Below are 24096 nucleotides of genomic sequence, written 5' to 3'. Positions count from 1 at the left end.
AAATCATGGGACAATTAAATCAAGCAGACTGGAATAGACAAAATTAAACCAAAGGTAGCAGCTGATGAAATGTAGGCTTGGCGCTGCACTGTGAATGAATGCAGACTGTCAGTGATCGATACCTTGCTCATGGTGATTGGAGACTGTTGCCAGCAGCCCTCCTGCTCGCTCACACGCAGCCCTCGCTTCAATCCAGTTAACACGATCCATTTTATTATATCCGTGTATCTGGAAACACTGCGGAGAGAAGAGAGAAGAGCGGTTAGAAGGAGAGTGTGAAGGAGGAGGGTGCAGAGAACGAGAGGGGAGAGTTAGAAGGAAAGAATGAAGGACGTGTGCCGTTTTCATATCTTCACCCTCTTCCCTTAGAGGATAGCGTGAAGCAGTGGAAGGGTTCACAGACTGACTAACAGTCTGACAGGCCGCGACGTGAACGTTCCTTCCATGGCCGTAAACACCCTTATACCAGCTGATAGGGTGATTAGTCCTAAAGGGTTTTATGGGCAGGTTAGAGTGAGTAGAGGAAGGCGTACAGAGCATGGAAGGAGAGGGAGGGGGATAGAGAGAGGGAATGAGAATTGGGAGGTTGCAATAAGTGAGGGGAGCAGCACAGAGTCCAAGGGGCGAGCATGAGGGGGAAATCAGGCAAAGGCAAGAGTGAGGGGAGTGAGAGATGGACAGTGAACACATTTTTCATCTCATTTCGTCTCTTTTCTCGCCAACATTCTCCCCTCCCCTGAAGGCATCATTTGGTATTAGGGTTCAGGCACTGGGTGATTTCCGGTTCCCTCGCCCAAGTGACCATTGTCCAGGTGTGAATTTCGGAAATGACCCTCAGCAGGCTACTCCATTAGAGGGAGGCATCAACAGCTGAGCAGGAACAGTCAGACATCAAACAGGAGCGGGCAGCCCCTCCCTAACCCGAGGCACTGAGCCCATCTGTTGAGCCCGTCACCCGAACTCGGCTGAAATCAACTCATTCAGCAAAGAATGAGGGAGCAAACCTGGGACTCCAGCTAGACCAATATAGAAAACAATCTGGTGCCAAGCCTGGTGTCTACTAGTGTCCGACAACAGACACACAACAAGAATGGGCTATACAGATCAATTTGTTTGCCTTCAGACATTTCCTAAAAATCTAAATATTGATTGAAAAAATGCGCAGTAGGTCAGTCAGTATCCTTCAGTGTTGCCATTTCCAATCTCTGTCCTTTCAATCCCTCTCCATGTTTAAAATCCTTCCCTTGGGACTGCCCCTTGACCTGGTAGGATGGCTTGTGTATTCCTAAGATGCTAGCGCAAGTATAACTCCTGCTAAGCCCAGCCAAGCCAGACTGGTCGGCTGGTTGGAGTAGGGTTCCCAACCCTCCAGGATTGCCCTGGAGTCTCCAGGAATTAAAGATTAATCTCCAGGACACTGCTGCAAACGAATTAGGAAAAAAATCATAGGGGCATTTAAAAAAGAATTGTGTTTTAAAAAAATGTTATTTGAACAGTTTTATAAAATATTGCCGATGGGAATAAAGGCTGTTTTGTGACAGTCAAGATTTGTCCAATTAGGTATTAGAGAATCGGTTTGCTTTCCAAGGGGGGTGAGAAGGCAGAATACCAGGAGGATGGGCGTGAGAAGGCAGAATACCAGGAGGGTGGGCGTGAGAAGGCAGAATACCAGGAGGATGAGCGTGAGAAGGCAGAATACCAGGAGGGTGGGCGTGAGAAGGCAGGATACCAGGCGGATGGACGTGAGAAGGCAGAATACCAGGAGGATGGGCGTGAGAAGGCAGAATACCGGGAGGATGGGCGTGAGAAGGCAGAATACCGGGAGGATTGGCTTGAGAAGGCAGAATACCATGAGGATGGGCGTGAGAAGGCAGAATACCAGGAGGATGGGCGTGAGAAGGCAGAATACCAGGAGGATGAGCGTGAGAAGGCAGAATACCAGGAGGGTGGGCGTGAGAAGGCAGAATACCAGGAGGATGAGCGTGAGAAGGCAGAATACCGGGAGGATTGGCTTGAGAAGGCAGGATACCATGAGGATGGGTGTGAGAAGGCAGGATACCAGGAGGATGGGCGTGAGAAGGCAGGATACCATGAGGATGGGCGTGAGAAGGCAGGATATCATGAGGATGGGCGTGAGAAGGCAGAATACCAGGAGGATGGGCGTGAGAAGGCAGAATACCAGGAGGATGGGCGTGAGAAGGCAGAATACCGGGAGGATTGGCTTGAGAAGGCAGGATACCATGAGGATGGGTGTGAGAAGGCAGGATACCAGGAGGATGGGCGTGAGAAGGCAGGATACCATGAGGATGGGCGTGAGAAGGCAGGATACCATGAGGATGGGCGTGAGAAGGCAGAATACCATGAGGATGGGTGTGAGAAGGCAGGATACCAGGAGGATGGGCGTGAGAAGGCAGGATACCAGGAGGATGGGAGTGGAGAAGGCAGGATACCAGGCGGATGGGCGTGAGAAGGCAGGATACCATGAGGATGGGCGTGAGAAGGCAGGATACCAGGAGGAAGGGCGTGAGAAGGCAGAATACCAGGAGGATGGGCGTGAGAAGGCAGAATACCAGGAGGATGAGCGTGAGAAGGCAGAATACCAGGAGGATGGGAGTGGAGAAGGCAGGATACCAGGCGGATGGGCGTGAGAAGGCAGAATACCAGGAGGATGGGTGTGAGAAGGCAGAATACCGGGAGGATGAGTGTGAGAAGGCAGGATACCGGGAGGATGGGCGTGAGAAGGCAGAATATCGGGAGGATGAGCATGAGAAGACAGGATACCGGGAGGATGGGCGTGAGAAGGCAGAATACCGGGAGGATGGGTGTGCCATAGCAGGAGTGCAGGGGTGGGGTGGTGGGATGTCATGTGCCAATACCTCCATGAATACGTCCAACCTGAGTTGGCAACCCTAGGGAGGAGTCAGACTAAAGGCAGTGTCCCACCTTCCTGGAAGGGGATTGTGAGTCAGGCTCATGGCCCGCGTATGTAAAATTGCCTTTTGTTACGGAAACAACACATTCTCAAGACAAATCTGTTATAGACTGGCAAATATAAATATCACGCGCGGAGAATCGCGAGCTGCCGGATGTGAAGCAAGACAATACTACGATCCAAGTCAAATAACTTGCACCAGGGAGCCAGCAGTGGGAGAACGGGTTGCCTCATGTGCCTTTAGGAGCAGGAGACATTAACTCACTCACTAACATACTTAAACTGATAAGGAAACAGAAAATGTTGAAAACACTCAGCCCAGGCAGCATCTGTGGAGAGAGAAATAAAGGGCATCAGGAAGGTCGTCGGCCTGAAACGTTAACTCTGTCTCTCTCTCCACAGATACTGCCTAACCTGCTGAGCATTTCCAGCATTTTCTGTTTTTATTTTGGATTTCCAGCATCCGCAGTATTTTGCTTTTCTTTAAACTGATGCTTTATTAGAAGATACACATGGACTTGGATCCACGGATGGGGAGTGCCACCTTTCACTCGACACCAGCACAACAAGAACATTTCCACAAGCCTGAACATAAGGTCTTAACCATCTAGCATCCACAATCCTGAGTTGGCTGAGCCAGGATCCTATCGTGTGCTGACTGATACGAGACCACACAACATTGCACCAAGTGCTGATTGTAGATGAGGTTTTATTATCGAGTGTACTGCTCTCCCAGGGTCCAGTGCAATCAACATGTCATAAAAAATAAGAACTAGTCCCGCATTTGATGACAATACCTTGTTTATAAACGGGGTCCATCCCCTCCGACAGCCCCCATAGTGCGCAGACGGCGGAGGAGGTAAAGGGGGCTTCACCATTGAGCTGTTTGTCCGTTTACATATATACTGTAGGTCATTCAGGCATCTCTGGTCACCCCACACCTCTGTAATGAGAATGGAAACATGAGTGTGAGAGAGACAACGAGAAAGAGTGAGAGAAAAGTGAAGGAGAGAATGAGTGAGATCAAATGAGAGTACGAGAGCATGAGTGAGAGAATCATAGCATCTTACAGCACAGGAGGCCACTCAGCCCATCATGCCTGTGCCAACACTTTGAAAGAGCGATCCAATGTGGGATAGAGAATGAAAGAGCGATCCAATGTGGGATAGAGAATGAAAGTAAGAGAGAATGAGATTGAAAGAAAATGAATGAATTAGAGAACATGAGTGAGATAGAATGAGAAAGGAGTGAGAAAGCATATGAGAAACTGACGAGAGAACCTCATTAATTAATAGTTTAAAACACGAATCACATTAAAATAATGTATCTGGATTAGTACTGAAGAGTAAATGATTTAAGGGGCTGCCATTGTGTGGAAGGAACATTTGTATATGTTTTAAAGGGTTAAGGAAAATTACTTGGCAAATCTTTTTCTGTTTATAAAGTTACAACATATGAGCAGAATGGGTATCTTGTGTCTTTGTTATGAAATTGACACCTGACCCTTTTTTTTAGGGCTTCCCTACCCTAAAAAAACGTGCCAAATATTCCTTCATGAAGAGGGTGCCCCTTTAACAAGGATGGGGAATTTCCTGTGATGTTACAGGACACTGTTGCCCTGTGGAGCCCACATCTGTCACTGCCAGCGCCCATGGAGTTCAGCATTAAAAGGGCAGCAAATTATGAAACCAATGATCGTAGCTCTGTTGGTGATTTAATTGCCATCTCCAGTTTTCCACCCTGTAAAAAAAGTAGTTTGTTTAGCACTGACTGATAATTAAAATCATCGAATGCCTTGCAATGGGCCTATTTCCACTAGGTGAAATGGATATCCCATGGCGCCCATTGCTGTCCAGTTGAATTGGGAGTTTGTTCGTCCCTGGTGATGGAGAAGCTATTACTTCAGTTAAACAGATGATCTGATCATCATCACATTGTTGTTTGTGGGATCTTGCTGTGCACATATTGGCTGTCGCGTTTCCTACATTGCAAGAGTGACTGTACTTCCAAAGTACCTCATTGGCTGTAAAAAGCTTTGAGACGTGCTATATACATTCTTTCTTACTGGTGATGTTTTCCTGCGCCAACGCAGGAAATAGAGAGCTAGAGATGAGTGAACACCATTCAGAGAAGCTCATCACCACTCAAACTAACTACCGATGGGGCCTTGTCCATAGGCTCGGGTCCAGCTGTAGAGGAATGGAGGAGCAATGGGATCCCGGGCTGAGGCCAGCCAGGGGAGGAGGTGCTAGAGGTGGCCCAGCTGCTGAATAAAGTGTTCAATCAGCCCTGTCCTAAATGACTACACCCATGGTAGTTTCCAGCCACCGACATGGGACATCACAACGGTGAACTGCTGTTTGGGCCTCACCCCTAGCCAGATCAATATATTAACACTGGTAACAATCTACAGCTTCAGAGCCAGAGGGGCTTCTACCCACCCGCAACGTTTGGGGATTAATCAATTGTTGACACCTTCTACTATAGCACTATATAATCAAATGTGTTCCTACTCCCTAAATGTGCAGTGGCTTTACGATCACCAGCTTCCGATTATATACCACATGCTCAAATCCCTGCAACCACCCATGATGCATACATCCTGCACCAATCCAAAGTTACCCAGCTCTTATGTGACTCTGGACAGCGCATTATTTTGATTTGCTCCATAATGGACAATCTTTCTAGCCCAGACCCACAGCCAATGTTCAGGACTAGGAACCTCAGTTGAATTTTCTCTCTCCAACACACAGTCGCTGAAACCAAAATTAAGTGTCCCAACCAGTGCACTGACTGACATCAGCTAACCCAGCCCAGGATGGGGGATCGAACTAGATCTGTGCATCTCAACATTACATTGGGTAGTGAATTTACACACTAGGCCATTGGTGGAGTTCAGTCACCAGGCCTGTGATGAATACCTGGGCAAGCCTGTTACAGTTTTTGATAACAAGGTGCACCAAAACTCCATACCTCCTATAGAATCATAGAATGATACAGCACAGAAGGAGGCCATTCGGCCCATTCTCCCCATATCAGCTCATTGAAAGAGCTATCGAATTAGTCCCATTTGCCTTCTCGTTCCCTATAGCCATGCAAAATGTTCCCCTTTACAATTCCAATTTGAAAGTTTTTATTGAATCTGCTTCCACCACTCTTTCAGGCAGTGCACTCCAGATCATAACAATTCATTGTGTAAAAAAAATTCTCATATCCCCACTGATTATTTTACCAATTGAAGGGGAATTTATGTAGCACCCCGTTTGGGAGTGGTAACAGCTGCAAGGTAGGATTTCCTGCACCAGGTGCGGAGGTCACGGCTTGCAACCTAAATTCGGGTTACCGCCCCCGAGAGCAAGTGGAGCGTAAAATAACACGCTCCACTTGCTTTGTGAGATGCAAGTGGGGCGGAAGGAATCAGAGAGAGGCGCAGTGCTACGCGTTGGGATGTGTTGCGCTGCCCATAGAAAGGGGGAGGGCCAAGCTGCTGACTCTGAGGGGCACTACCTGAACCACCGGGGAGCGGGGTGCCGTGGCATCAGCGCAGCACTCAAGCGGAGTGCCGGGCTGCAACATCGCAGCACGGACCCCGCAATCCACCATGTACCGGTTGATTTTTAAAAAATGCCCCACCTCCCCATTGAATTTCGCCCCATGAGCGGCCTACAGCTTGGGGAGAACATGGGTCGCTGCACACAGGGATGACGTTGTCATCGCCGGCGTAGCGGAGCGGAGCACTACCGGTTATTGCCGCCGCTAAACCCCCGTGGAATTTCGCGGGAGTCGTTAGCAGCGCCACGCCCGGGCGAAAAGTCGAAAACATCCCAACACTAAAGGAAGGCGCAAACGCCCCGAATTTCTCTCCCATTATCTTAAATCAGTGTCCTCTGGTTACCCATCATTATTAATATACCCCAGTGCAGATTTAATCTTCCAAAGTAGGACATGTAAAAAACTAGAGGGGATTAGGAAATATTGTCCTCATAAGGCTCGTTTCCTTGTGGTTCTTACCTTTACTAGGTGACATGTAGACACATTTTCTGTCCCTGGAAACCGGCCGTGGCCTCCCCGAGGCCCAGGAGACGAAATTTAGGATTGAACCGTCAGACCACCTGCAACACAGAGTTCGGGGATGCAGGATCAGGAACACCAACCTTTTATTTAATTGCGCTGAACATCAATATTCATTAAAATCCTTCTGACTTCTGAAATTGACCCTTGGGAAGTACGTGGATGTTTCACAAGGACAAGATTTGGATTGGGTATAATACCTCCTGCCCTCATGGTCAATAAGCCTGCTGAAGCTTGCCGCCTAGGCTTATGGATGTCGGCCACTTGTGAGAATGGATACAGAAGGATTGTAAATGTGGCAGAGGGATGGAAATAGTGAATCATGGGAAAATAGCTAAAGAAATGTCAAGATGCAGACAACTGCAGAATCGACAGAAAAAAAAGGGGTTACCAAGAATTGAGGTTGAGGTTAAACACGGGTCATGAGAAAGACGCAAGGCGGCACAAAGAAAGAAAGCATTCCTAGATAGGAGGAGAAAAGTAATGGCTTTTACTGATAAGGAGGAAGGAAAACTAATTAGGTTCTTTATTGCTAAGGGAAGACAGTGTAGCGAAGCTATAACTAACCTGACCCTGACACCAGCCCTAATTGGGAGACTTTCTTGCCTGCCATTGGACGTACTCGGGGGGGGAGGCAGAAAGGGATTGGATAGACCAAGTGCTAATCAAATGTGTTCTGTTTTGAAAATGTATAACTGTTGTTGTTTCGCGCTGAAAAGGGGCTTGTCCAGAGGAAGGTAAACAGGCTCTGATTGAGAGTGTCCCTTTGTCTTGACAAGTCCCGGCCGGAGAATCTTCAATAAAGGTCCTTTACAGAAAAGGCAAGGTGTTCGCGTCAGTGTATTCGCTGAAACAGATTGAGGGAAAAATCTGTGGAACCGTATCCTGGCAGGAGTCTGTGCTTTCAGGAAGAATAGGGGTGGGAGGGGGACGAAGAGAGGAAGATGAAGAATAGGGTAGTACTTCTTTACTCAGAGTGGTGAGAATATGGAATTCTTTGCCATGATGGATGTAATTGGCATCAATATGTAGGTGACCAAGAATGGGAAATCTACATCCAGGGGTATTCAACATTCAGGAAGGATAGACAGAATGGAAAAGGAGGTGGGTGGCGTTGCTGGTTAAAGAGGAAATTAATGCAATAGTAAGGAAGGACATTAGCTTGGATGATGTGGAATCGGTATGGGTGGAGCTACGGAATACCAAAGGGCAGAAAACGCTAGTGGGAGTTGTGTACAGACCACCAAACAGTAGTAGTGAGGTTGGGGACAGCATCAAACAGGAAATTAGGAATGCGTGCAATAAAGGTACAGCAGTTATCATGGGCGACTTTAATCTACATATTGATTGGGCTAACCAAACTGGTAGCAATGTGGTGAAGGAGGATTTCCTGGAGTGTATTAGGGATGGTTTTCTAGACCAATATGTCGAGGAATCAACTAGAGGGCTGGCCATCCTAGGTTGGGTGATGTGTAATGAGAAAGGACTAATTAGCAATCTTGTTGTGCGAGGCCCCTTGGGGAAGAGTGACCATAATATGGTAGAATTTTTTATTAAGATGGAGAGTGACACAGTTAATTCAGAGACTAGGGTCCTGAACTTAAGGAAAGGTAACTTCGATGGTATAAGACGTGAATTGGCTAGAATAGACTGGCGAGTAATACTTAAAGGGTTGACAGTGGATAGGCAATGGCAAACATTCAAAGATCACATGGATGAACTTCAACAATTGTACATCCCTGTCTGGAGTAAAAATAAAACGGGGAAAATGGCTCAACCGTGGCTAACAAGGAAAATTAAGGATAGTGTTAAATCCAAGGAAGAGGCATATAAATTGGCCAGAAAACGCAGCAAACCTGAGGACTGGGAGAAATTTAGAATTCAGCAGAGGAAGTCAAAGGGTTTAATTAGGAGGGGGAAAATAGAGTATGAGAGGAAGCTTGCTGGGAACATAAAAACTGACTGCAAAAGCTTCTATAGAAATGTGAAGAGAAAAAGATTAGTGAAAACAAACGTAGGTCCCTTGCAGTCAGATTTAGGTGAATTTATAATGGGGAACAAAGAAATGGCGGACCAGTTCAACAAATACTTTGGTTCTGTCTTCACGAAGGAAGGCACAAATAACCTTCCAGAAATAGGGGACCGAGGATTTAGTGAGAAGAAGGAACTGAAGGAAATCCTTATTAGGCGGGAAATTGATGGGATTGAAGGCCAATAAATCCCTGGGGCCAATAAATAGTCTGCATCCCAGAGTATTAAGGAAGTAGTACATAAGTGGTGATCATTTTCAACTCTGGATCAGTTCCTAAGGACTGGAGTGTAGCTAATGTAACACCACTTTTTAAGAAAGGAGGGAGAGAGAAAACGGGTAATTATGGACCGGTTAGCCTGACATCAGTAGTGGGGAAAATGTTGGAATCAATTATTAAAGATGAAATAGCAGCGCATTTGGAAGGCAGTAATGGGATCGGTCCAAGTCAGCATGGATTTATGAAAGGGAAATCCTGCTTGACAAATCTTCTAGAATTTTTTGAGGATGTAACTAGTAGAATGGACAAGGGAGAACCAGTGGATGTGGTGTATTTGGACTTTCAAAAGGCTTTTGACAAGGTCTCACACAAGAGATTGGTGTGCAAAATTAAAGCACATGGTATTGGGAGTAATGTACTGATAGAGAACTGGTTGGCAGACAGGAAGCAAAGAGTCAGGATAAACGGGTCCTTTTCAGAATGGCAGGCAGTGACTAGTGGGGTGCCGCAGGGCTCAGTGCTGGGACCCCAGCTGTTTACAATGTACATTAATGATTTAGATGAAGGAATTGAGTGTAATATGTCCAAGTTTACAGATGACACTAACCTGGGTGGCGGTGAGCTGTGAGGAGGACACTAATAGGCTGCAGGGTGACTTGGACAGGTTAGGTGAGTGGGCAAATGCATGGCAGATGCAGTATAATGTGGAAAATGTGAGGTTATCCACTTTGGTGGCAAAATCACGAAGGCAGAATATTATCTGAATGGCGGCAGAGTAGGAAAAGAGGAGGTGCAACAAGACCTGGGTGTCATGGTACATCAGTCATTGAAAGTTGGCATGCAGGTACAGCAGGCGGTGAAGGCGGCAAATGGTAAGTTGGCCTTCATAGCTAGGGGATTTGAGTATAGGAGTAGGGAGGTCTTACTGCAGTTGTACAGGGTCTTAGTGAGGCCTCGCCTAGAATATTGTGTTCAGTTTTGGTCTCCTAACCTGAGGAAGGACATTCTTGCTATTGAGGGATTGCAGCGAAGGTTCACCAGACTGATTTCCGGGATGTCAGGATTGACATATGAGGAGAGACTGGATTGACTGGGCCTGTATTCACTAGAGTTTAGAAGGATGAGAGGGGATCTCATATAAACATATAAAATTCTGACGGGACTGGACAGGTTGGATGCAGGAAGAATGTTACCGATGTTGGGAAAGTCCAGAACCAGGGGACATAGTCTAAGGATAAAGGGTAAGCCATTTAGGACTGAGATGAGGAGAAACTTCTTCACTCAGAGAGTTGTTAACCTGTGGAGTTCCCTACCGCAGAGAGTTGTTGATGCCAGTTCATTGGATATATTCAAGAGGGAGTTAAATATGGCCCTTACAGCTAAAGGGATCAAGGGGTATGGAGAGAAAACAGGAAAGGAGTACTGAGGTGAATGATCAGCCATGATCTTACTGAATGGTGGTGCAGGCTTGATGGGCCGAATGGTCTACTCCTGCACTTATTTTCTATGTTTCTAAGAAGGAGTTAGGCGAATAGGATAGATACATTTAAGGGGAAACTAGATATGTACATGAGGAAGAAAGGAATAGAAGGGTATGTTGATAGGGTGAGATAAATAGGGATAGGAGGAGGCTCGTGTGGAGCATAATCACTGACATGGACCTGTTGGCCGAATGACCTGTTTCTGTGCTGTAAATTCTATGTAATAAAAAAGGTGTCTGGCCCGGGAAGGGCTAGCTATAGGAGAAAATAAAACAAAAAACGGAAGATTGGGGCGGGGGGGTGGGGAGGAAGAGGGATTAATGTACAAAATGGAGAATGTGAATTACAGAATCAGTAACAAGGTACAATGAAGGTGTCAAGAGATTCCAAAACACAGAGTGCAGGTGTGAAAAGGTTGCTCTGTGCACGAGAGTAAATACCACAAACCTGAATCGTCCATCATTCTCGTAGGTATGAAGGCCAATCCACCAAAACTGGTCCTGAAACCGGGAAAGCTAGAAAAGTACAAAATGAGCTGGTCATTCGATTCACTGTAGGTATCTTTTATTTTATTATTCATTCTCAGGATGTGGGAGTCTCTGGCAAGGCCAATATTTTTGCCCATCGCTAATTGCTCGAGAAGGTGGTGGTGAGCCCTCTTCTTGAACCGCTGCAGTCCATGTGGTGAAGGTGCCCACACAGTGCTGTTAGGGAGGGAGTTCCAGGAATTTGACCCAGCGACGATGAAGGAACAGCGATATATGTCCAAGTCAAAATGGTGTGTAACTTGGGAGGGGAACTTGCAGGTGATGGTGGTAGAAATTATGGGTTTGGGAGGTGCTGTTGAAGAAGCCTTGGTGAGGTGCTGTGTGCATCCTGTAGATGGTATACACGGCATCCAAGGTGGTGAAGGGAGTGTATGTTTAAGGTGGCGGATGGGGTGCCAATCAAGTGGACTGCTTTGTCCTGGGTTCTTGAGTGTTGTTGCAGCAGCACCGATCCATACAAGTGGAGAGTATCCCATCACACTCCTGACTTGTGTTTTGTAGATGATGGAAAGGCTTTGGGGAGTTGGGAGATGACCCACTCGCCGCAGAATTCCCAGCCACTGATCTGCTCTAGTAGCCACAGCACTAATATGACTGGTCCAGTTGAGTTTCTGGCCAGTAATCTGTAATTACCAGGCTAGATTTGCATGTTCAATGGGTTTAAATGCATTACCTTCAGGAAATCTAGGTCAGGCTTCTAACACATCACATTAACTGCACACAAGGAACAGCCATTTGGCCAAGGTATTGGATGGTAGTACTCATCGACTAGGCGTAGAATTGGATCCTAACAAGGAGTGAAATTGGAAAGATCAACTTCCTCCAATGTACAGTCCAGCAACAGCTCAAATTTAAAATACTCATCTTGTGTCCAAATCCCTCCATGGCCTCGTCCTTCCCTATCTCTGTAACCTCCTCCAGCCCTTCATCCCTCCGTTCCTCCCACTCTGGCCTCTTGTGCATCGCCGACTTCCTTCGCGCCCTCCATTGGCGGCCTTCAGCTGCCTAGGCCCTAAGCTCTGGAATTCCCTCCATAAACCTCTCCGCCTCTTTCTCTTCCTTTAAAACGCTCCTTAAGGCCTACCTCTTTGACCAAGCTTTTGGTCACGTCCTACTATTTCCTTATGTGATTGGGTGTCAAATCTTTTTGATAACGTTCCTGTGAAGTGCTTTGGGACATTTTACTAAGTTAAAGATATTATATAAATGTAAGTTATGTAAGTTGTTTTTGTTGTATATGGTTTTAAATTCTTTTTAGAGAACAAGCATAGGAACAAGAGTAGGCCATTCAACCCCTCGAACCTGTTCCACCATTCAATTAGATTATGGCAGATATGTATCTTAGCTCTGGTTATCTGCCTTGGTTCCATATCCCTTAAAATCATTACCGAATAAAAAATAAAAACTAACGCCAATTTAGTTTTTCTCGTCTCCCAAATAAATGTAGCGGGAGAGAGCTTGCCGACCGGGAGCGCATACTAGAAATTCGGGTGCTGAGGCCAACCATTAAAGATGGAAAATCGATTGGAATGTGCCTCTTGAATTCCTGATACAGGCTCCTGGAGGTGAAGCTCCGTGTTGGAGCGCTAATCTGAAACATCTAGGCTGGATTTTATGGTGCTGTCTGCCTCTGTTTTCGACCGGGAGGGGTGGCAATGAGCTCTTCTGGACGGTCGGTCAGCTTCCAGCGCTCCGCCGCGGTTTTTGGGGCTGGTTTTGGCGGGGCGCAGAGCATTACCGCCTGGATGAGGCGAGCTGGTGGTTGCGACTCCGGCTCGCTTTTGGACTCCCACCCGACGCGTATGCCCTGCAGTGCGCCCTGTTATGACCGCCTGTGAAAACGGGCGGTCCGACCTATACCGGCTGCAGTGAGGTAAGTAATGTCCACCTCAGGTTAAGTATGATTGTGTTTTCTTTTTTTTTTGCGATTTATGTTGTGCTTGCTTGGGCTATGAATTGGAAATATTATTGTTTCCCCTAGCCACCCCCACCCCCACCCCCAAGTCTTTTTTTCTCCCCAGTCCTCTCAAGAGCGCTTCCAGCCTGGCTGATTAGCTCGGGATTTTCACATGCTCAACCGGCCTAGCGCCCTAACAGCGGTGTAAAAATAAAAAAGGGAAGGTGGCTCAACCGTGGCTATCTAGCGAAATCAGGGATAGTATTAAAGCCAAGGAAATGGCATACAAATTGGCCAGAAATAGCAGCGAACCTGGGGACTGGGAGAAATTTAGAACTCAGCAGAGGAGGACAAAGGGTTTGATTAGGGCAGGGAAAATGGAGTACGAGAAGAAGCTTGCAGGGAACATTAAGGCGGATTACAAAAGTTTCTATAGATATGTAAAGAGAAAAAGGTTAGTAAAGACAAACGTAGGTCCCCTGCAGTCAGAATCAGGGGAAGTCATAACGGGGAACAAAGAAATGGCAGACCAATTGAACAAGTACTTTGGTTCAGTATTCACTAAGGAGGACACAAACAACCTTCCGGATATAAAAGGGGTCAGAGGGTCTAGTAAGGAGGAGGAACTGAGGGAAATCTTTATTAGTCGGGAAATTGTGTTGGGGAAATTGATGGGATTGAAGGCCGATAAATCCCCAGGGCCTGATGGACTGCATCCCAGAGTACTTAAGGAGGTGGCCTTGGAAATAGCGGATGCATTGACAGTCATTTTCCAACATTCCATTGACTCTGGATCAGTTCCTATCGAGTGGAGGGTAGCCAATGTACCCCGCTTTTTAAAAAAGGAGGGAGAGAGAAAGCAGGGAATTATAGACCGGTCAGCCTGACCTCAGTAGTGGGTAAAATGATGGAATCAATTATTAAGGATGTCATAGCAGCGCATTAGGAAAATGGTGACATGATAGGTCCAAGTCAGCATGGATTTGTGAAAGGGAGATCATGCTTGACAAATCTTCTGGAATTTTTTGAGGATGTTTCCAATAAAGTGGACAAAGGAGTACCAGTTGATGTGGTATATTTGGACTTTCAGAAGGCTTTCGACAAGGTCCCACACAGGAGATTAATGTGCAAAGTTAAAGCACATGGGATTGGGGGTAGTGTGCTGACGTGGATTGAGAACTGGTTGTCAGACAGGAAGCAAAGAGTAGGAGTAAATGGGTACTTTTCGGAATGGCAGGCAGTGACTAGTGGGGTACCGCAGGGTTCTGTGCTGGGGCCCCAGCTGTTTAGATTGTACATTAATGATTTAGACGAGGGGATTAAATGTAGTATCTCCAAATTTGCGGATGACACTAAGTTGGGTGGCAGTGTGAGCTGCGAGGAGGATGCTATGAGGCTGCAGAGTGACTTGGATAGGTTAGGTGAGTGGGCAAATGTGTGGCAGATGAAGTATAATGTGGATAAATGTGAGGTTATCCACTTTGGTGGTAAAAACAGAGAGACAGACTATTATCTGAATGGTGACAGATTAGGAAAAGGGAAGGTGCAACGAGACCTGGGTGTCATGGTACATCAGTCATTGAAGGTTGGCATGCAGGTACAGCAGGCGGTTAAGAAAGCAAATGGCATGTTGGCCTTCATAGTGAGGGGATTTGAGTACAGGGGCAGGGAGGTGTTGCTACAGTTGTACAGGGCCTTGGTGAGGCCACACCTGGAGTATTGTGTACAGTTTTGGTCTCCTAACTTGAGGAAGGACATTCTTGCTATTGAGGGAGTGCAGCGAAGATTCACCAGACTGATTCCCGGGATGGTGGGACTGACCTATCAAGAAAGACTGGATCAACTGGGCTTGTATTCACTGGAGTTCAGAAGAGTGAAAGGGGACCTCATAGAAACGTTTAAAATTCTGACGGGTTTGGACAGGTTGGATGCAGGAAGAATGTTCCCAATGTTGGGGAAGTCCAGAACCAGGGGTCACAGTCTAAGGATAAGGGGTAAGCCATTTAGGACCGAGATAAGGAGAAACTTCTTCACCCAGTGAGTGGTGAACCTGTGGAATTCTCTACCACAGAAAGTAGTTGAGGCCAATTCACTAAATATATTCAAAAGGGAGTTAGATGAAGTCCTTACTACTCGGGGGATCAAGGGGTATGGCGTGAAAGCAGGAAGTGGGTACTGAAGTTTCATGTTCAGCCATGAACTCATTGAATGGCGGTGCAGGCTAGAAGGGCTGAATGGCCTGCTCCTGCACCTATTTTCTATGTTTCTATGTACAATGCCTCCTTTAGTGCCCTGCCCCACACTCAGGAGCCAGCTGCTCAATTTTGCTGACTGAGGCACAAACTGTTCCCGGGCGCAGACTTTGCCGCCCCGCCGCCATTACTGCCCCGAAATGAGCAAAGCCGAAAATCCAGCTCCTACTCCCTCCTTCACCAAACTATTATAAATGGTTACATTGTAAAAACAGCCTTTACAGTTGATTTATAAATGGGCGGACTGCATTCACGCAAACTTGTTCAATCATATGAGTCTTTCTAAAGTCTTACTTCCCCAACTAATTGTCGTGACAGATGTTGGTGAACTACTGCAGATCTTTGCAGGGAGGAGCACGGTGTCGTTTTCCAATATATAATCTCCCGGTTATGTCTCTCAAGCCCTACCTCCTGCAGAGTCTGTCCCAGGAAGGTCAGCTCCTGTCGGCTATGGATGGACGCCAGCTCCGCTCCGAACCAGGTGCAGATCCGTTGGGCCTGGGGCCAGGTGGAGAGATGCTCAAAGAACTTATACTCGGCATCCTGGAACTGCACCCATTTATTGCTCGCAGAATCTGGGAAGGGACAACATTGGTTCATTTTACACTAACAGAGTCATTCAGGAGGCAAAAAATACATTATCTGAAGGAAGACAAAAGCTAAAACAGAAACAGAAAATGCTGGCAATACTCAGGTGGGCAGCATCTGTGGAGAGAGAAACAGCCTTAATGTTTCAGGTCGATGACCTTTCGTCAGAACTGGAAGGGATCAAAGCAGGAAAAAAATGGTAAAAAAAACAAATTTAAAAGCTCTTTATCTTAATGCACGCAGCATTTGTAACAAAATAGATAAGTTGACAGCACAAATAGATACAAATGGGTATGATCTGATAGCCATTACAGAGACGTGCAAGGTGACCAGGACTTGGAACTAAATATTCAGGAGTATTTGACAATTCGGAAGGACGGACAGAAAGGAAAAGGACGTGGGGTAGCACTACAGGTTCGACCTCCAAAATCTGGAGTTCCGGAATCCAGAATGTTCCGGGATCCGGACACCGGGCCGATCCGTGGCGGGGTTGTCCGCGAACCAGAAAATGTTCCGATATCCGGACTCCCCCGCCTTAGCGAACCGACTTTGCCACGATTTCGCCCACCCCAACTTCGCGCGGCCCGATCTCGCCCCGGCCCCCCTCCCTCCCCTTTACCTCGGCTGCCCGACCTCATCTACCTCAGGTCAGACAAGGAACTCCTCCACGGCAGCAGGGCCCCACCCGAACATTTCCTCGGCGGCGGGGTCCCGGCCAAACATTTCCTCGAGGGAGGGACCCTGCCCGATCAGGTCCTCGGCAGCGGGGCCCCGTCCGATCAGATCCTCAGCGGCAGGGCCCTGCCCGAACATTTCCGCGGCGGCGGGGCCCGCCAAATCAGGTCCTCGGCAGCGGGGCCCCGTCCGATCAGATCCTCAGCGGCAGGGCCCTGCCCGAACATTTCTGCGGCGGCAGTGCCCGCCCGATCAGGTCCTGGGCAGCGAGGCCCGCCAATTCAGGTCCTCGGCGGCGGGGCCCCGCCCGATCAGGTCTTCGGCGACGGGGCTCCACCCGATCAGGTCCTCAGCAGCGGGGCCCCGCCCGATCAGGTCCTTGGCAGAGGGGCCGGCGACCCGAACAGCTCCTCGGCGAGCAGCCCCCCTCCCCGCCCCCCTTTTCTGACGTTCTGGAATCCGGAAATACCCGAACCTCGGCTCGGTTGTTTCCGGATTCGTGACATCAGAAAGACGTTCCGAAGTCCAGAAAAACACGAAAACCGGCTTGGCCTCGGTCCCAAGGTTGCCGGATTCGGGAGGTCGAACGTGTATTAATAAAAGATGAGATCAGTACGTTAGTGAGAAACGATATTGGCTCAGAAGATCAAGATGTTGAATCAGTTTGGGTGGAGAAAAGGAATAAGGGGAAAAAGTCGCTGGTGGGCGTAGTGTAAAGGTCCCCTAACAGTAGCTACACTGTTGGACGGAGTATAAATCAAGAAATAATTAGGCTTGTAAAAAAGAAACGACAATAGTCATGGGCAATTTTAAGCCTTGAGGAAGAGTGTATCCGGGATAGTTTCCTTGATCAGTACACGTTGCAGAACCAACCAGGGAGCAGGCTATCTTAGATCTGGTACTGTGTAATGAGACAGGATTAATAAACGATCTCTTAATAAAGGATCTTCTAGGGATGAGTGACCATAACATGATTGAATTTCAAATTCAGTTGGAGGGTGAGAAAGTTGGATCTCAAACCAGTGTCCTAAGCCTTAATAAAGGAGACTGCAAAGGTATGAAGGCAGAGGTGGCTAAAGTGGAGTGGGAAAATAGATTAAAGTATGGGACGGCAGATGAGCAGTGGCAGACATTTAAGGAGATATTTTATAACTCGCAACAAAAATATATCCCAATGAGAAGGAATGACTATAAGAAAAGGAATAACCATCCGTGGCTAACTAAGGAAATAAGGGATGATATTAAATTGAAAACAAGGACATACAATGTAGCCAAGTCTAGTGGGAGGCCAGAGGATTGGGAACATTTTAAAAGCCAGCAAAGAACGACTAAAAAAATAATAAAGAGAGGGAAGATAGATTATGAAAGTAAACTAACACGAAATATAAAAACAGATAGTAAAAGTTTCTACAGGTACATAAAAAGGAAAAGAGTGGCTAAATTAAATGTTGTCCCCGAAAGGATGAGACTGGGGAATTAATAATGGAGAACAGGGAAATGGCAGAGACATTGAATAAATATTTTGTATCGGACTTCACGGTAGAAGACACTAAAAACACCCTAATAGTGGATAATCAAGGGGCTATAGGGAAAGAGGAACTTAATACAATCACGATCACTAAAGTAGTACTCGGTAAAATAATGGGACTAAAGGCGGACAAGTCCCTTGGACCTGATGGTTTACATCCAAGGGTCTTAAAAGAAGTGGAGGTCCCAGCAGATTGGAAAACCGCAAATGTAACGCCCCTATTTAAAAAAGTAGGCAGACAGAAAGCAGGAAACTATAGACCAGTTAACCTAACATCTGTCGTTGGGAAAATGCTGGAGTCCATTATTAAGGAAGCAGCAGGAGGACATTTGGAAAAGCATGATTCAATCAAGCAGTCAGCATGGTTTTATGAAAGGGAAATCATGTTTGACAAATTTGCTAGAGTTCTTTGAGGATGTAATGAGCAGGGTGGATAAGGGAGAACCAGTGGATGTGGTGTATTTGGATCTCCAGAAAGCATTCAATAAGGTGCTACATAAAAGGTTACTGTACCAGATAAAAGTTCACGGGGTTGTGGGTAATATATTAGCATGGATAGAGAATTGGCTAACTAACAGAAAACAGTGAGTCAGGATAAATGGGTAATTTTCCGGTTGGCAAATAGTAACTAGTGGGGTGCCGCAGGGATTGGTGCTGGGTTCTCAACTATTTACAATCTATATTAATGACTTGGATGAAGGGACCGAGTGTAATGTAACCAAGTTTGCTGATGACACAAAGATGGATAGAAAAGCAAGTTGTGAGGAGGACACAAAAAATCTGCAAAGGGATATCGACAGGCTAAGTGAGTGGGCAAAAATTTGGCAGATGGAGTATAATGTGGGAAAATGTGAGGTTATCCACTTTGGCAGAAAAAAATAGAAAAGCAAATTATAATTTAAATGGAGAAAAATTGCAAAGTGCAGCAGTACAGAGGGACCTGGGGGTCCTTGTGCATGAAACACAAAAAGTTAGTATGCAGGTACAGCAAGTAATCAGGAAGGCAAATGGAATGTTGGCCTTTATTGCAAGCGGGATAGAGTATAAAAGCAGAGACGTCCTGCTACAACTGTACAGGGTATTGGTGATGCCGCACCTAGAGTACTGCACACAGTTTCGGTCTCCGTATTTAAGGAAGGATATACTTGCATTGGAGGCTGTTCAGAGAAGGTTCATTAGGTTGATTCTGGAGATGAGGGGGTTGACTTATGAAGATAGGTTGAGTAGTTTGGACCTATACTCATTGGAGTTCAGAAGAATGAGGTGTGATCTTATCGAAACATATAAGATAATGAGGGGGCTCGACAAGGTGGATGCAGAGAGGATATTTCTACTCATAGGGGAAACTAAAACTAGGGGACATAGTCTCAGAATAAGGGGCTGCCCATTTAAAACTGAGATGGGGAGAAATTTCTTCTCTCAGAAGGTTGTAAATCTATGGAATTCTCTGCCCCAGAGAGCTGTGGAGGCTAGGTCATTGAATATATTTAAGACGGAGATAGACAGATTTTTGAGTGATAAGGGAATAAAGGGTTATGGAGAGCGGAAGGGGAACTGGACCTGAGTCCATGATCAGATCAGCCATGATCTTATTAAATGGCGGAGCAGGCTTGAGGGGCTAAATGGCCTACTACTGCTCCTATTTCTTATGCTCTTAACAGTTTACGAGCATGTGCAGAACCAGGGAAGGGGGGCAGGTGCGGGGAAACAAAGCTAAACTTAGAACAAAGGAGCTCCTGTTTTGAAGTCCCCAGTGATTTTTGCAGTCCAGTTTCTGAGAAGGCTGACCGGAGATTTCTAAAATACAAACCAGACATTAAAAAAACCTGAAGTTCGTATTTCCCACTCACAATTGGGGGGATCACACTGCTCAATTTTCTGGACTCTCGGGGACAACCTAATTTTCTCGCCACCTGTCCCAGTTTCACAACTATTTTAGGTTAACATTTCTGATTTCAAGGGCACGTGTTGCGATATCTCGCCACAGTCCACTTTCTAGATGGAATATCACGAGCCAGTCAGGCAGGTTCCTGATGCGATTTCCAAGTAGGCAAGGCTCCGTGCTGGGAGTATACAGTTAGAAAATGTACTCTATTTTCTTCGTCTTTCGCTTACTCTCCAGTGAAATAAAGCGTAGCACAGCTCTAATAGGTACACATGGCTATCCAGCATCCATTGCATAAGTGAATGCACACTATTAAATCTATAAGGAGTAGACCCACTGAGAGGAAAATTGACTTCCCGTTTTCCTCTCGTCATTGGGTCCCAGGCTCATTCACACTCTCTCTGTTCCTGTCTGCCTCTCTCACTGTACCAGAGGGGAGGAAGTACGATGTTTTCAGTGAAAAGCTAGGAGGCAGCATTTTGGCAGTGGTAAGGGGATAGGGCGACAATGACGGAGAAAAATATCAGGGCAAAGCTCAATCAGTGTTAGACCCCAGTTAAACTGAGCTTTAACCAGTTTTGGAAATCTCCAGAGCTTCCTGTTCCTGGCAGCCCAGTAGCAACCCACCGATCATCAGTGCAGAGGGCAGGTTGGTAGATGGCATTGGGTTTGAAAGGAAGTCACCTAATTCCCACCTGGAGCATGGCCAATAACTTTGGCAATCGAAGGATGGCAAAGAAAGATGGCAATGATAGTTGGATGCCAACAAGTGTGTGGAACAGTCAGTCAGACAGTAACAGTTGTGGGCACAATGACTCCAATCAGCTAGATTAGATTTCCTCTGTGGAAAGAAATAGAAGTCATGTATTAACTTGCCATGTTTGAAAAAATGGCCCCTTCACCTGAAGCTCTTTACTTAATCATTATTTTTCAAACATTGCTAGGCTACAGAAAGCACAGCAACTGATTTCACAAGCAAACAAGATAAGCGAACATCTTCGTCACCAGTCACATTGATTTCAACCATTGGAACAAAATGTTTATCTTTCACCCAGCATCACCAAAGCAGATGATCTGGTCATTTATCTCACTGCTGTTTGTGAGAGCTTGTTGTGCACAAATTTGCTGCTGCATTTCCTACATTACAACAGTGGTTATATTGCAAAAGTAGTTCTTTGATTGTGAGGCCTTTTGGGATGTCCTAAGGATGAGAAAGATATTTAATATAAATGCAAGTTCTTTCTTTAGTTGAAGATAAGGGAACCGGGAAGTGGGATGGAAATCAATGGAAAAAAAGCTCAGATAAGATGGTCACGGACCTCCCTTGCAGGATTGTGATGGGCTCGCTGCCTCCTCCATCGCGGCTGTTGCTGTTCCTGCTCCTCCTCCTGAGGTGGTACGTCGATGCCTGGCGGCAATGGCTGTGCCCTCGTGATGGCCAGGTTGTGCAGCATGCAGCAGACGACGATGAATAGGGATAGCCGCTCAGACGAGTACTGGAGGACATCTCCCAAGTGGTCAAGGCAGCAGAACTGTTACTTCTGCACTCCGATGGTCTGTTCAATGATGTTCCTGCTGGCGGCATGGCTCTCACTGTACGAGTGCTGGGCAGGAGTGGTGGGGTTGCGGAGGGAAGTCATGAGCCAGGTGCATAGCGGATAGTCCTCGTCTCCGAGCTTCCGGCCACAAGCTTCATTTGGGGGCTGGAACAGAGCTGGCACAACGGTCTGGCGCAGGATGAAGGCTTCGTGCCTGCTGCCAGGATAGCGGGCATTGACGGTCATTATTCTGCATGTGTGGTCGCACACCAACCGTACATTCAGTGAGTGGTAACCTTTATGGTTACGGAAGATCTCTGGATTGTGATACGGCTCCCTCACGCTCATGCTACTTCTCTCTGCTCATGGGGAAGGAGATGTAGTCCCTCCTTCTTCTGTACAGAGCATCTGTGACATCGCGGATGAGCAATGGATGCCAAACTGGGAGATGTTGGAGATGTATCCTGTTGCTCCTTGGAAAGATCCATTGGCATAGAAATTGAGAGTGATGGCCACCTTGACTGTTACTGAGCGAATCGTCCTCACCCTGGTCTGAGGCTCGAGGTCTGGTTGCAGCAGATAGCAGAGCTCTGTGACCACATCCTTCCTGAATTGCAGCCTTCGCTCACACTGCTCCACAGTGAAATTGCTGCTGGAATACCCTGGGAGAGTAAGACCTTCTGTTGCCAGCCCTGTAGCGCCTTCTTCCTCTGGCAGCATCTTGATGTGCTTGTCCCTGTGCTGCTGGATGTGCTTCCACCTGTGCTGCTGGATGTGGTTGTCTGTGCCTGTCCCCTTGCCTCTCACTTTCCCTGTCTCCTTGCCTCTCACTTTCCCTGTGCCTTGCTCCATGGCCTTCTCCATGTGCCTCTCTCTGTGGTGCCCCCTCTCGTTGTCATAGCCTTTCTCTCTCCCTCTCTCAATTTCTTTCCATCTGTAATTAGCGGCGCCTTTGCCTTTGTCGAAGCATCCTCTGACGGTGAAGTCAGAGCAGGTGGGGTGGCAGCATATCTCAGTCAGGGCGCATGTCACACTTCTTATGTCACAGTTTGATGTAACACACTGTATACGTGCATATTTCTTGTTGTTGATTGGTTCAGATTTTGTAGCCATAAAACAGTAACGAATTAGAACTGAAGAGCCGAGGTACATCACATGCAAGGAAAGCAGGTGAAGAAGCTCAGTCAGGAATCAGTACGAACACATGACAATATCACACCAAGCATGAGCATTCAACAAAATGACCAATGAATCAAACACATGAACCAAACGGCACCAAATACTTTTTTGGAACTGTTTTCAGCAGTCATCACCATGTCTGCATGAAACTGAGAACACATTTCTGGGAATAAGGTTTGTAACATAATAAAGACATAAAAAGAATTAAGGGGAAGCTAGATAAGTACATGAGGGAGAAGGAATAGAAGGATATGTTGATAGAGCGAGATGAAGTAATGTGGGAGGAGGTTCATGTGGAACATAAACACTGTAAATACTATGTAAAAAAAAATGACTAAACTTACTTATATAACAGCTCTGTATCAGCTATGGCTCAGTGGGTAGCACACTCACTTCTGAGTCAGAAGGTTGTGGGTTCAAGTCCCACTCCAGAGACTTGAGCACAAAGAAATCTGGGTTGACACTCCAGTGCAGTGCTGAGGGAGCACTGCACTGTCAGAGGTGCTGTTTTTCGGATGAGACATTAAACCAAGGCCCCGTCTGCTCTCTCAAGTGGACGTAAAAGATCCCATGGCACTATTTCGAAGAAGAGCAGGGGAGTTATCCCTGGTGTCCTGGCCAATATTTATCCCTCAATCAACATAATAAAAAAACAGATTATCTGGTCATTATCGCTTTGCTGTTTGTGGAAGTTTGCTTATGTGCAAATTGGCTGCCGTGTTTTGTACATTACAACAGTGATTACTCTCCAAAAAAAAGTACTTAATTGGCTGTAAAGTGCTTCGAGACATCCGGTGGACGTGAAGAGCACTACATAAATCCAAGTCTTTCATTTTTTTATATTTGCTGTATTTAAAATATCTGTAGCGATGCTTTCCGTCAGAGGCCTGTATCTACATGAGAAGCCTGAGCCTTGAGTTCTTGGAGGTTCCCAAAAAGTGTTAATTTCCAAACATCTCAGATTATTGTAAGTGCTAGGACAAGTATCTTATGTAATTGACAATGTGTGAATGGCTGATCAGCTAATATTTAATGAAATACAAGACTGAACTTTAGTGGTGGTACTTCCCATTTACTATGTCGAAACAGCTCAAAGAATTTCACACAATGACTTATGTTTGCAGTGCAGTGACTAGTTATGTGGCAGTTATTCGACACTCACAAGCTCTCATAAATAGCAATTTCAGGGAGGAATGTTGGCCAGGATACTGGTAGAACTCCCTGCACTTCTTTGAATAGTATTCTGGGATCTTTACCATCTACCTAAACAGGC

General features: G+C 46.5%; 1 protein-coding gene across 3 annotated transcripts in view; it reads right to left on the bottom strand.

Moving 5' to 3' along the window:
• The window catches only part of mrc2 (mannose receptor, C-type 2), a 317669-nt gene that overhangs the window by 62423 nt on the left and 231150 nt on the right, over positions 1–24096 (bottom strand). For all 3 annotated transcript variants that reach the window (XM_070864753.1, XM_070864754.1, XM_070864756.1), the window contains exons 17-21: positions 15839–16005; positions 11181–11248; positions 6944–7044; positions 3730–3875; positions 123–237 (exon numbers count right to left, since the gene is read on the bottom strand). In XM_070864753.1, coding sequence (XP_070720854.1) covers positions 123–237; positions 3730–3875; positions 6944–7044; positions 11181–11248; positions 15839–16005 — 597 coding nt within the window. The remainder of the gene's footprint in view (positions 1–122; positions 238–3729; positions 3876–6943; positions 7045–11180; positions 11249–15838; positions 16006–24096) is intronic.

Source organism: Pristiophorus japonicus, chromosome 21, assembly GCF_044704955.1.
Source record: "Pristiophorus japonicus isolate sPriJap1 chromosome 21, sPriJap1.hap1, whole genome shotgun sequence".
Classification (NCBI taxonomy): domain Eukaryota; kingdom Metazoa; phylum Chordata; class Chondrichthyes; family Pristiophoridae; genus Pristiophorus; species Pristiophorus japonicus.
This window is presented reverse-complemented; position numbering and strand designations above follow the sequence as displayed.